Source organism: Leuciscus leuciscus (assembly GCF_965113295.1).
Source record: "Leuciscus leuciscus genome assembly, chromosome: 6".
Taxonomy (NCBI): Eukaryota; Metazoa; Chordata; class Actinopteri; order Cypriniformes; family Leuciscidae; genus Leuciscus; species Leuciscus leuciscus.
In genome coordinates this window covers 42,222,483-42,236,961 of record NC_138730.1, presented here as the reverse complement: position 1 = coordinate 42,236,961, position 14,479 = coordinate 42,222,483, and the positions used below count along the sequence as shown (strand labels likewise).

General features: G+C 37.5%; 1 protein-coding gene across 2 annotated transcripts in view; it reads right to left on the bottom strand.

Moving 5' to 3' along the window:
- LOC309501072 (dual specificity calcium/calmodulin-dependent 3',5'-cyclic nucleotide phosphodiesterase 1C-like) overlaps positions 1-13,466 on the bottom strand; it is a 57,203-nt gene extending 43,737 nt beyond the window's left edge. The window contains exons 1-2 of one of the 2 annotated variants that reach the window (XM_082173036.1): positions 13,190-13,466; positions 10,033-10,056 (exon numbers count right to left, since the gene is read on the bottom strand). In XM_082173036.1, coding sequence (XP_082029162.1) covers positions 10,033-10,056; positions 13,190-13,290 — 125 coding nt within the window. In that variant the 5' untranslated portion in view covers positions 13,291-13,466. Of the gene's footprint in view, positions 1-10,032; positions 10,060-13,189 lie in introns of both variants that reach the window. The other variant, XM_082173035.1, reaches the window with a different exon arrangement.
- Positions 13,467-14,479: the final 1,013 nt, after the last annotated feature.

Sequence of the window (14,479 nt, the reverse complement as noted above, 5' to 3'; positions counted from 1 at the left end):
TGAATTACATGCCAAAATGTAATATTTAGTAATGTATGGGCGATTTAATAAAATAGAGATGGTGATTGCCTCAGCATGCACCACTAATCACAAATTGTTGAAGATAAATAGCAAATTATGTTGGTCATATTTTCCTCAAGAGAACAAACATACTGTATCAAAGCATAAAATATTCATAAGTCAACAAGCCAAAGTAAACAATCAAGCTGTGCTGAGACCCTGCATGAAAAGATACAGACCATAAAAAATAAAAATAACTGTATGAAATGTACTTTTGCTCTTATATATTAAATTAAAGTCCACCCTTTGTCAAAAAACAAAGTTGAGTCCTCAGTTTACTTTGTATTGCCATAAAGAGCAGTTCTGCTCTGACCAGACTCTAGTATGCATACTATTGTCTTAAGAACAGACAAGATTAATGTTCACTTTCAATTTAATACTTTAACCATGGCTAATTGCATGAAGGTCTGTTCTGGGCATTTTAAAGATTGGTTTCTCCGTGAAACACAGGCTGTCCAGCACTGATTAATATTCCATTAACAGCTCAATTAAGCCTGATTCATTAGGTGAAGAATAGCAGACCAGCACTAATGCAGAAGTCCAGCAGTGACGGCAAAATGTGGAGGACTTTAAAATGTCCTACACAGGTTACAATGTCAAAAAACCCTGCTAAAGACATGTAGTTTCAATTGTCTGTTTAAATCTTTGCTTGCTAAACACTGACCGTTTTTCGGTAGCATAGATGTTTGGAAAAATAAATAGGAAATGTAATAATGACTTGATCTGTTCCTCATCAATATATGGACCCTTTTCACATTTCCAGGGTTCTCAGAAGCAGAAGTCGTAATAGTTGGGTAAACTTCTATTGTGGTGAAAGGAAGATAACAGCAAATATAATTTTTGAATTCCTGTTTGATCCAATACTGGCTAGCAATAGCGATCTAGTTTTGAAATCATAAGTTCCCACCCTCCCTTCAGAGAGTCTACAAAGCCACGCCTCCATTAAAACACATGACCGCGCACAGCAGAGTCTGCAAAGAGTAACGATAGACTGTGTTAAACTACCTCATGTCTCAAAGCACATAACATAACAATAATAATGAACATTAACAACTTAAAGAGCTCTGACCTGTACCACCTGACTGCTGCAGATTCGTTTCAGCGATGATAGTGTTGCCAATGAAATGCATAAATTCGAGTCATGAACCGCTTCGAGTATAAAGTCACGGGTTTCCTGTTCAAATGACAGTAGTTATGGTGAAAATCACACAAGTTATCCTGGCCAAAATTTGCCCCTTGGCCTCTGTCCATCATGGCCTCCTAATCATCCCTATATACTGATTGTCTTCATCACTGTCTCCTCTCCACCAGTAAGCTGGCGCAATATGGCTGCCGTCGCATCATCCAGGGCGATGCTGCACATTGGTGGTGGTTGAGGAGATTCCCCCCTTCCATGTAAAGCACTTTGAGTACCCAGAAAAGTGCTATATAAATGTAACGAATTATTATTATTATTATTATAACTGAGTTTGTGCTTTTGTTATATAATCATATTTTGGGGCCTATTTTAACGATCTGAAACGCAAGTATCAAACGCGAAACGCAAGTAACTTTGTGGCCGGATCTCAGCGGAATAAATGACTCTTGCGCCTGACGCAAATCTAAAATGGGTTGGTCTGAAGTTGCTACATAACTCATAGGTGTGGTTTGGGCGTAACGTGAAATAAACCAATCAGAGCGTCATCTCACATTCCCTTTAAGAGCAGGCACGCTTGTTCCATGGCGGATGCTATTATAACGGTTGATTTGCCAGGCGCACGCCAGGAGCGGTTCACAGCCGAGGAGACCGACGTTTTCGTCAGGGCCGTAAAACACAGAGAAGTGACATTGGGGATGGAGAAACACACCCAAATTAGCTTCGGTTAAACAGGCGTATAATAATTTGGGTAAATGTGTAAGCTAGATTTATGCCTATTTTTTCACATCTTCATGGACAACACAATGATTTCCCTTGTGTGGTAATATTTTTCCTTGTTATTATGTATGGTTTGCGAAAATGGGAACTGCTGCATGCGTCTGTGTAGAGTAGAGAAGCAAAGTGTATGCGCGTTGTGCACACACAACATTATGGCCAAGCATGCGCCCTTAAAATAGCATCTGAATAATGCGCCACTGACTTTAGACTCGGTTTTTCTGGTCTGCGGCGGAATTGTTTTCTGAAACTGCAAAATAGCACCAGGGAACGTTTGCGCCGGAACACGCCTCCTCTTTTCGCTGAACCGCCTCCGGGAGTGCAAGTTCATTCCCTAATTTACCGACGTGCGTCTGTGGAGGGAAAAGTCCGCTGTGCGTCGGGTGCACAATAGGAATGATACATGCGTCGGTGTACAAAGTCATAGGGCCCTTAATCACAAACACCTTTCACTGTATAAAAAAAGAATAGCAAGGACATTGTGTTCAGAATCAAGTCATGCTGGGTTAAAATGGCATGAAGGTTCATAAATGATGACAGAATGTTCATTTTGGGCAACTACTATTCTTTTAAAAATGTTCTGCCACTAACCTCTGACACACACACACACACACACACACACAAATCCGAAGACAAACATCAGCCAGGGTAAATTATTAACAGTTCTCCACAGCCGGTTCGATATCAATCCTGTTAGTTCACTCTGTCAGAAGGGCCAGCCATGCCCGAGCAGCTGATGGATTGGCAATGCCTGGCACCACGTCGCAGGAGGGCAGAGGTAATAAAGTGGCATGAATGGTTCATTAACCTCAGGAGAGATACTCAGCAGTAAATAAAGTAATCATCTGTGTAAATCTGAGTGTTGACAGGATATGAAGTCTGCTGCAAACTTGATATGAGGGAAGAGTTCACGACTGGGCTGGCGTTTGATCTATAGGGCCAATGCTCCGCTGCAGACGATATGGAGCTTTGAAATTACAAGGAACAGCCTGGACTGGATACAAGGACTGCATTTTATTTTGTTTACAGAGAGGAAAAATCCATTTACAACAGCCAAAACAAAATAACATGAAAGTCAATACTTTAGGGGGAAAAAAAAGATTAGTCTTGTTCTTCTGAAATGAAAAAAAGTTCAAAATGCCAAACATAATCAAACGTTCAACACTCAAATTCCCTTCTCTAAAAAAACATTTAGTGAACCTAGTTCCACACTAAGTAGTGTGCAAAACTCGTCATTATAATGCCAAGGTGTTTCTATGGGGTTTGCTTACTGGTGAAACGAGCGAGCCTATACCCAATATGATATTCTGGTCCATATGTGGATCAGGTCAGCAATGTAATTCGCTGTAAAACAGCTATGCTACACCATTAATAAAGCTTCAAAAAATTTGTTTAGAAATCTATGATGAGGTCACATGAGCATATTTACACCTGATTATCCACATTTACCCATCAGTGAAACCAATTTGTGTTCAGAAACTTGCTCCTTCCAGTAACTGTAAAGACAGAAACATAATTCCTAAACACCAGGGAATTTATTGATATTAATATTAATATTAATATTATTATTCCAGTTTGTATCTAGATACATTTTTATGGTGAAGTTCACCAAATGTTGTGCAGTAAACTTTGACTAAATTATAACTGGACATATTTTTAAGTTTATTCTGTTTTCATAAACTTGCTCCATCCAGTCACTGTGAAGTATGAAAGAAACATTTTAAACAAGAAACAATTGTATTCTTTTTATTATTATTAGTGCAGTTGGTATCTATAGGTGAAGTTTGAAGAAGTTCACCAAATGATGTGCAGAAAACAATACAGTAAAACTCTTTTCTTTGGCATTTTGGACAATTTTTACAAAGGTAATAAGCTTTCCAAATGCACATGTATGTTTTTCACAATGTAGTAGATGGCCAGAGAGAGGAAGTTAATTTTCGAGGGGGTGGTCTTGCACCTGCTCCAACAAAGCATGTCGTGCGATCATGACAATTACACAGAGCCGGCCCCAGCGGACACACGCAAATCTGCTTTAAAAAAGCACCTGATAGGCCAGACAGAAACAGAGAGAGAGACAGAGAGGTGTACACATGTAGAGAAAAAAATGAAAATGTGGGAGAAAGGGAAATGAGTGGGAGGAGCATCAGTGAGCAGAGGAATGTAATTAGCATGAATCTGAATAATCACCCCTCTAATTACCAGGTGCTGGTACAAAAAAAGGTTCTGAAGCTGTGAAAAGAATCATAAAGGGACATTTGACCAGCAGTGGAAAGAAGTTTTGTAGCTGTTAGTTTTAAAGTCCCTGTGAACCGGAAGTTGCAAACGACTTTTCTCCAGTGTTGTGACGTATTTCCAAGTGAAACGGAATATTGAACAGCGGGCAGGGTTTCACTTTAGTGCTCCTCCTCTACATCTCTTGCTCATGGCAGACTAACGGTTTGAGGGGAGTGGTTAGTTCAGGTGGTTCAGTGGTTAGTGAGGCTTGGTTCAACCCAAGCCGTCAAACTGACGTCATCAGAAAAGCAACGCCATTCCAGACCGGAAGTAACTTTTCAGATTTTGTTTAAAGATTACCACGGCAAACAATTTTTTTCTGTGTATTAACTTGCATGGATTAATTGTTCACCACAAGACTGGTAACATGCGCTAACAAAGTAAATAGGGTCAATTTTGATTTCATGTCGACTTCAAGGCCATCTTCAAATTGAATTTTAGCATACACATTGAAAACGAACAGTCTTTCTCTTTCAGGAAAAATGGACAAACAATTCTAATGCCACATCTTACCATCAAAATGTTGTCAAATAAAATCTCTATAGCACTAGAATCGTGGTGTTGTTCAGGGTCGTAACTATTATAGACAATAATTACAAATGGCTAAATTGTCCTCACTAATATTCAGTTTCAAAAGTTACATTTTTAGCCACAACGGTCTAACAGCGCTCGTCAATGTCAAATGATTGAGATGGCCAATCAAATCAAAGAAGGCGGGGCTTACTGTTCACAGAAGACGAGTGTTTTAACAGTGAAAGAGTGCATGGTTGGTAAAATGTAAGTAGCTAAACGTTATATTTGACAACTGTTTTACAATAGAAAAATATAATCTAGCAATGCAAACTACTCAACTTTATTAATACATTTTGCCATTTTAAATTGGAAAATATACTATAATTTACGATTCATGCAATTCATAATGGAACGTGACGAGACAAGAAACGTTTCGCATTTTTACATTAACAATAAGAGTGAATGTGTGCATATTTTAAAATAAAATAATATTAGCAAATATTTCAAATTAATTTCTTCATAATGACTTAAAACTTATTTTATTCTCTTAATTCCCTTCTAATCCTATAATTATTTAACTCCTTTAAATAAAATGACCAATTGGTACCCCCAATGTTCAAGACATGGTTATGGCTTTGGCTTTGTTATTGTTATGCTTTATTTTTCATAATTTTTTTTCATTCAATTTTTATTAAAAACACAAAATAACTATTTCTCTCTAAAATAATACTAACTGGGTGCCACTTTCTAAATGAAGCATGCAATATAAGAAAATCATGTGACACAGTTGAATAATGTTTAAAACATTTACTTTTGTATATCTGTTCCACATGCTTTTATGCAGTGTACATTACAGTATCCTATCAAATCACTTCACAACAGCACTTTAATTACAGATAAATTGCATATCAATATATTTTAAGAGATATCGGCCTGTTTGTGTCAAACGCACAGTCAACATTCAAGGCTCACTCTTATCATCAATGGGGATGTCGAGTGGTTTCTAAGAGCTCATGTGAAGTGTGTGTGATGGCTGGTGTCATTTACATGCAGGTGTTTCAGTACCGAATTAGCCCAACGCTCTTCTCTTCACTTTCTGTGAGTGTTTGCAGCCACCACTCCAACATTCTGCACCAATTATTCCTGCATTTATTATCATCCTGTATTTACAGCCTATATTTACTCAAATGAGCGATCTCCAGGTGCAAGAGCTCTAGACTTCTGCCACTGCAGGTCTCCCAAAACCTTTCAGAAATTTGGAAAGAACTGTAAAAGTACAGCTCAATAACTTTTGAGATTAATTGCAAATGCTGTCGAACTTTTCTGTATGATTTCTAAAAACTAGTCAATTCTTTGAAGAAAGAGCTTAAAGGGACAGTTCACCAAACTTCTGTCAATTTATTCATCCTCATGTTGATCCTTGGAACACCAAAGTTTTAGGAAATATTCAAACTAATCTTTCCCAGTCAACAAAAGCATACAGTGACCAAGCTCCAAACACGCACCATAAAAACATTATCATTAATGTTATGACAAACAATGGCAATAATGCTTTCTCTGATTGTCATCTGAACTTTTAGCATTTCAAGTAATTACAAAGAGTATGCATAATATATATATATATATATATATATGTGTGTGTGCGTGTGCGTGTGTGTGTGTGTGTGTGTGTGTGTGTGTGTGTGTGTGTGTGTGTGTGTGTGTGTGCATTTATTTGATCAAAAATACAGTAATATTGTGAAATATTATTACACAATTTAAAATAACTTTTTTTTATTTTAATATATTTTAAACTGTAATTTATTCCTGTGATGACAAAGCTGTCATTACTCCAGTCTTCTGTGTCACATGATTCTTCAGAAATAATTCTGATATCAGGCTCCAGACTATGAGCATAATCTGAAAATTTAAGGGCACACATAGAGCTTTGAAGTGCTGGAAAAATTTGTATGAAGGACTTGAAAGTCCTTAAAAGTGCTTGAATTTCACTTTCAAAAGGTTGTACGAACCCTGAAATTAATAATCTAAAAAACATTTGAATTCGCCCACAATATGGTTACAGTTGGCATTACTACATTAAATCTATGGTGAATGCTGGTGATTTGTGGACTGGAAAGCCTTCTATAACTTGTTCATGCATGGCACAATGTTTCTCCAGGTTTCCACGTCAGCACTGTTTGATCTGATTATGGTTTATAACAGAGAATTCTGCGCTGAATTTGAATGCTTCTGCTGAACACAAAAGAAGATATTTTGAAGAATATGGGCCACCAAACAGTTGATAAGCCCCATCTAAAATAAATAATATGGAAGTCAATGAGTCCCATCAAGTGTCTGGTTACCGACATTCTTCAAAATATCTTCTTTTGTGTTCAGCAGAGAATCTCATACAGGTTTGGAACAAAATTATGACAGATTATTCATATTTGGGTGAACTATCCCTTTAAGCTGACTATATTATATTATAGTTTATTGCATTGTTATTTTCATTTGTGTAATTTTTTATATTTTCTCCAACAGCCCAAACATACAGGCCTATAGAATGGTGCATAAAACATATTTATAAGGAAAAAAACTGTAAAAAATTAATTCGCTCCATAGTGGATTCCAAGTAATCAAGGGCTTAGGGCGTTCCATTTAAAGACATTGCACAGTGATGGAAGGGCAAAAAAAATGTGGACTTAAACACAGATCAGTTCTGAGCATTGGCTGCGGTGTCTGTCTATTAATGGTCCGATCTGATAAACCATCTATGCTCCACAGGTTTCATTCTGCTTTCGCTTCGTTTACCGTTTGCCGGTCATATAACACAGAAATGGCAGCTCTTATCAGTTAGGTTAGGGTTAACTAACCCCAACTCTTAACCAGTGCAACGCTTAACAAAATTGTGTCGCACCGGCAGAAAAAAAAGGTAGCAAAATGCGACCATTTAATCGCAGTCTGGATCCCTGAATATGCTAATTTGCTGCTCAAGAGACATTTCTTATTATCAGTGTCAAGTTTGTGAACACTGATAATTTTTTTCAGAATGTTTTAGAAAGTAAAGAAATCTGTATAGAAATTGCATTATAAATGCATCCTTGCTAAATAAATTAACTACAAAAATAATAATCTTACTGAGTCCAAACTTTCGATTTGTAGTGTATTGTACATTGAGAATAACTGCTCAGTTCATTTAACATGAAAATTAAGGAAAAATCCTCATGCCTTTTTTTATGTGTGTGAGTGTGTGTGTGTGTCCATGCACACGTGTGTTTGTAACTGTCCTGTTGCGTCTGTAATGACATAGTCCCAGAATGCTCTGTAGCCAATTAGCCTGCCATAATTACCCAGACACCCATTGAGCTGTCAATCAGAGAGGAGCTGCACAGGAAGTCATCCCTCCCTCTGTTAGCGGAGGAAAGTCTCTGCTGAGCCCCCCCCCCAATTAAACCCACTCTCACACTAATATTAGACCCGACTTAACCATCTCTCTCTGTGTGTGTGTTTCTCTCATTCGGTCTCTTTTACGTTACGTTTCAGCATTGGCTCTCCTGACATCTTTCTTTCTCTGTTATTGTCTCTCCACCTCTTCTCACTCATAATTGCAGAGTGCTCAGCGCAGACCGAAGCACGTTTGTTTCAACAGATGTTTTCTGTGAAGAGCCACATACTGCATACAAACGCTGCTCGCTGTCATCGCCTTTTATTGTGGTTTGTGTTGCCATGTAATTCTGATAAGTGCACGAGGTAACTCTTACTCCGTCACAAGCTTACTCCACAATCAGGGCTCAGTGTTTCTAATGGGATTTATCAGGAATTCTGATAAATCTTTTATACGAGCGGCTGCTGTTGAATCCAGCTCAAACCAACTCAAAGTCAACAGAAAGCCAAAACTGACCTCATTTACTTTCTCTGGTCGTACCATACACAAGTCATTGCTTGTTCTTCCAAAAGCAAAATATCTTTGTAATCTTGTGGGTTTTTCAAACTAGTTTCTAGCTGGTCTGTGATGTCTGCTGGTCTACTAACCTGGCTGAATTGATCTAGTTAGTACTGGTACACTCTTAAATATAAAGGTTCCAAAAGGCGGTTTTCGCAGCAATGAGATAAAATAACCATTTGGTGAACAGTTCTTAAAAGAACCATTTTTTCTTAGTGCGATAAATATTTAAAAAGTCAAAAGAACCATTTTCCAAATTAACCTTTTGTGGAATGGAAGATTTTTCATGGAACCACCATAGACACCAATAAAGAACCTTTAGAATCTTTAGACCACATTAGAACAGAACTGGAACAGCAACATTCCACTTGACATGTTAAAAAAAACAGCCTGACCATTTAAAAGCTATGAGAGATTTTACTAGGAAGGAGTTCAACCACCTAAACCAGCTTAGACCAGAAAACCAGCTCCCTTAAGGTAGTTTTAAGCCCTATTCGGACGGGACTAGTTTAACATGGAGAGGTTGGGGTAAAGTAATTATCACCAGAGCTTCTCTGTGATTTTAGTCCTGTCCAAACGTGCCATCTCAGCAATCATTACGGTCAATGTCAGTAAAGATCACGGCGACTTTTACCTTCAGTAAAAAGGTCCGGAAAAATGACCTCAGGTAATACTAATCCAGTGCGAATAGACCCGCTGTAAACATGTACGTACATATTTCGCCATTTCCTGTTTAAAAGTAGTTTTCCACGTTTTTTCAAGTATGGAGACGCTTGAAAAAGCATTCAGTTGCGTTCTAGACGCTGGAACGAGTCTGTGGCAAAACTCAAGTGTTTTCCACACACCATTCAGATCAGAAAGAAGATCGAAAGCACTTGTTAGAGGCACAAAACAACATAAGTGCGTATTACCAACACAATCCAATCTGAAGTTAATTAATACATCGTTCGACCAGACATAATAGGTTATATGTGTTTGCGCATGTGATATCAGGAATCAGCGTAATACACACATGACGACAGGAGGGGGGCGGCGGTGTGTAAATCGAGTTACCCCTCCCCCTAGTTTTACTGAGATATCTTATCCCGTGCGAATTGGCCATTAATATTACAGACGTCCTGTGGTAAAATCACATTACTCCATCTACCCTTGTAAAGCTAATCCCGTCCGAATAGGGCTTTAGTTGAATTTTCCATCAGGGAGACCAAGCTTCAGGTTAATGTTACTGAATCTGGCTTATACATACAAGTACATGAAGCACAAATATTAGAAAAATCACATTTATTGCTGAAAGTGTTTGTTCACAGAAGACAGTGATGAGTTCAGACACCTCAGATCTTCACTGTCTTACCTCTGTGATGTTTTCTTGTACTTCCTCCTGAAACAAAACAAACACAATGTTAAAAACCTGCATTTGGCCACTGTTCACAATAATATTTGAATCATTTCTGTAATAATAAACACACACACACACGCACACACACAAACACACACAATCTACATTTTAAACCCTGCTGTTTCCCAGTTAACAGGAAATGTTCTAAGAACTTTAGATGTTCTGGCAGTTTTCATAACGTAGCTTAATGGGAACATATTTAGAACTTAGAACATATTTTTGAGGCTAAGATCACATTTTAATAGTGGTCTAATGTATTTATAAATGTATAACTGTAACATTCTGTAAAGATGAATATTAATATTCATGAGGAAACCGCGTTATGTTATATACTTTTAAGATTACATAAAATGGTCTCCACATGCAAAACACGCCCCTTTCTGGTTTAAACAAATAAAATGGGAAAAATCTAATCTTTTCAGTTTTTGAGACAAGCCATTAAACCTCTTAGCCTCCATTAAGAATCCAAGCATTTATGACTTAGAATACATGCTGTTTAAAGCGCCACTTCGATGTCCCTAACAGTCCATATACGTGTCTCCAAAAAGGCCATTAACAACACAAGGACAGTGAAGCAATTAGTCAGCGCACAGGAAAAATCGGAGCTGCCCAATCATTACTCATTCCTGCCATGAGCCACTATCACTGGTGCCTGAAATTGCTCCGCAAGGGAAGGAAACTCCTTCTTTTCTTTCTGAAGTCACCAAACACAATTATGAGTAGAGGCTGTATGCACACAAGAGCACATGCATTATGTCCACGTACTGTATGCGCACACACCCATGATGACAGCTGTGCATGTTTGAGGCTTTCGGTGAGATTAGATGCTGATGCGGTCAGATTTACCCACTGCAGTAACCTTTAACATCCACATATATACAGCTGCTTCTACATGCCCAAAACACTGCAAAACAGCTTAACAGCCTGTGGACTGGCCTGACGTCCCGTGACGGGCAACCATCCAAACCCAGTAAAGGGACTTATGTAATTTTGGCAAAAAGAGCACTTGTTTTGCCCTCTTTTAAACAGAACAGCAGAAGTGCTTATTCACAAATAAAACAAATTCAATTTGTGCACATGCATATACAAAAATTTGAATATCGTGCAAAAGTTCATTTATTTCAGTAATTCAACTTAAAAGGTGAAACAAAAATATTATATAGACTCATTACATGCAAAGTGAGATATTTCAAGCCTTTATTTTGTTAGAATTTTGATGATTATGGCTTAGAGCTTATGAAAACCCCAAATTCAAAATTAAAGTATTGTGAAAAGGTTTTTATAGCTGTAATCAAAATTATAACAAATAAAGGCTTGAAATATCTGATATTCAATATTGAATTGAATTTGGGGTTTTCATAAGCTGTAAGCCATAAATCATCAAAATTCTAACAAAATAAAGGCTTGAAATATCTCACTTTGCATGTAATGAGTCTATATAATATTTTTGTTTCACCTTTTAAGTTGAATGACTGAAATAAATGAACTTTTGCACAATATTCAAATTTTTCGAGTTTCACCTGTACACCAGCTGTGATGTCAATTACGTTATATGCACGTTTATGGTGCTTTTTGATGTTTTTTGAGCTTGACAGAAACCGGTCAATCTGCTGTCATTGTAAGGAAAAGAACAGCTTTGATATTCAGCAAAATTCTATTTTTCCGGCATTTGTTTTCCACAGAAAACATGTTTGAATTAAGAATTTAAACTGATTGTGCATGATTATTTAAATTTTCAGGCGAACTATTCCTTATATATATATATCTGTAATATGACTCTGAATGTTCAAGTGAAGTATATGATATTTAACAAGTAAAATAAGATGGACGGGACATGATTTTGTCCATAAGGAATTGATTGGATTATGAAAAGTGTCTCTGAATGACAGGTGGTTGGAGGGAAGGAGTTGAAATATAACTAGTTTACGTCAGCCAAGAAAGAAATTCATTTTAGAGGTGGAACAAGTTAATATATTTGGATGAAATATTATGAAGACAGACATTTTCTTCTTTGGATTAACGCGAACTAAACAATAGGGCCAGAAACATGTTTTAAGAAACTAAACAGGGCCAATTTGATTTCATGTTGAAACACACACACACACACACACACACACACAAAGCTCTTCAAACATAACATTAACAGAAGAAAGTTGCTATTCTGCTGCATGAAGGAAGAAAATACGAGAGGAGATAAACAAGCCCTCCCCTCAATCATCTCTTTCTTGCTTTCATTCACTTTTTCTTTCTCCTCCTCTCACTCGTCCTTTCTTCTTCACACATAGTGAGGAAATTGCATTTCATTTCCTGAGTTCTGTGACAATAAGAGACTTTTTCTCCAGTCTCCCAATAACAGCCAGAGAGAAAAACTGATTGACATCGAAAGAGATTCGTTTTTCTACAGATGATGGAGCTGTTTAATATATATTTGAGAAGTATTTGAAACATATTAATAAAAAGTCACCAACTCTCTGAGTCTGAAATGACCTTATTGAATAGTGAAAAAAATCACAATAAAACACTTTTATATGAACAATGACTGTAATTTAAAGAAAAATATTTGTGAATATTCATATTTTGCTCATTTAAAAAAATATATTTTTACATTTTTCTTCTTGTGTAAATCTGTCCAGAAAATGTAATCATTTTGCACTCCCAAAAAAATTAGAGAATAAAAAAAGGAATTAGGACCATTAAGACTTTTTGCATGGTGACATTTTTATGACAATTACAAAATAACCAAAAAACATCCTTATTAATATAATGCATTATATATTTTTTAAATGTTTATTTTTTATTAATCATTATTTTTATTGTTTAAAAGTATTTGTTCATCATGATAGAATTTGTTGTACTGCGTTTAATTTATGCTGATTTAAACAAAAAGTGTGATTTTCGGGAATCAACAACAACAACAAAAACAATGCATGTCTCCATGAAAAACAAGCTTTAGGCTTTGTGCAGATTGTAATTTATAATTTTTTTCTTTTGATTTTAGGGTTGAAAGTGACCTTGACATGTTTACATGAGATACAGCCTCTTGGTAAACCTCTTAGATGGACACACACACACACAAAACACAAGAAAACCTGTTGAAAAAACTCATACTCACAGTCCACGCAGTCGGAGCCAGATTTTCTCGATCTGGTCGGGCTGTAAGTACTTGAGCGACGTGCTTTCAAACTCCTCGATCTCTCTGGTGGGAGACTCCATGATGTCAAGACAAGAAAACAAACTAAATCCCAGAGCCGGAGCAGAAGAGAGCGATTCCCCTCTTCAGATGAGCTGTGGTCGGGACGCTGCAGTCATCCAGCCCTGCTCTTGCCTCCTCCTCCTCCTGTCCCTCGTGCTCCACTCTCGCTCTGAGCACAGGGAGAGTGTGACGGTACTGCAGTACGCTCTCTCTCCCTCTCTCTCTCTCTCACACACACGCTCTCTCAAAAACACAGCGCAGCTCAGATTAACCCAGACTCCTGATTTCATGACATGAGTGTTGGCGGGAGGAGTTGAGCATGACTAAAGCCTCCAGCGGGGATGACAGTATGATCAATAATGACAAACTGGGTCTCTTCCCACAGGACAAATCACAAATTACATCTCTTTAATATCTCAATTGTTTCTCCTAGACAGCAATGAGATTAAACTGAGGCTTTTGTTTGAATCTGCTGAGGGGAAAAAAACCTAGTGATCTCGCATGCGTCTCCAGAGTGTCTGAATGTGCTCAGATTCGCAAAGATACCAATCAAAAGTCAGAAATCTTAATATGGACATTTCACGAATTCTTCCAAACCGAATGATCTGAGATATACTGTCTAGAACACATAAATGTATACACTCTTAAGTAAGCAAATGTCTCATTTGCTTCTAGTTTGACCTTTTTGGAATAACTTCTGCTAAATTTGTTTTGAAGAAACATCTTGAGACAAGCTTACTTAAATGCAACATCATTTTGACCTTCACACCAGAACTTCTGGTTCATTTGCCTTCTGAGTTTAGTTTATTTGACTGGTGTGAAAGTCGTCGTTCTTGCATTAAAAATATATATAGAGACGAAATGCAAAACAATGAACATGCACGTGTCTGCAGAGGCATTTTTAAAAACTGAATGGTTTTTTACTTGACAAAGTATGCTAAAAATGTGGTGTGTATGGTGTGAGATGCTGGTGTAACATGTTGCAATGGTCAAAGAGGTTCATCTAGCATGTTTACTTGAAAACTATTAAAACACAATTGTGCCGGACTGCCAATACATACACAACACGCTGCTGTGAGCAAGTAAGGCCTGCCCCAGCTGTACAGATCTATACAGGTGGAGCTGGGGAAGGTGGAGGGTTTCTGAAAGCGCGATGCACTGCTATAGACAATGCTGACCAGTATTTGAAGATTAGGCAGCGAGCTCATT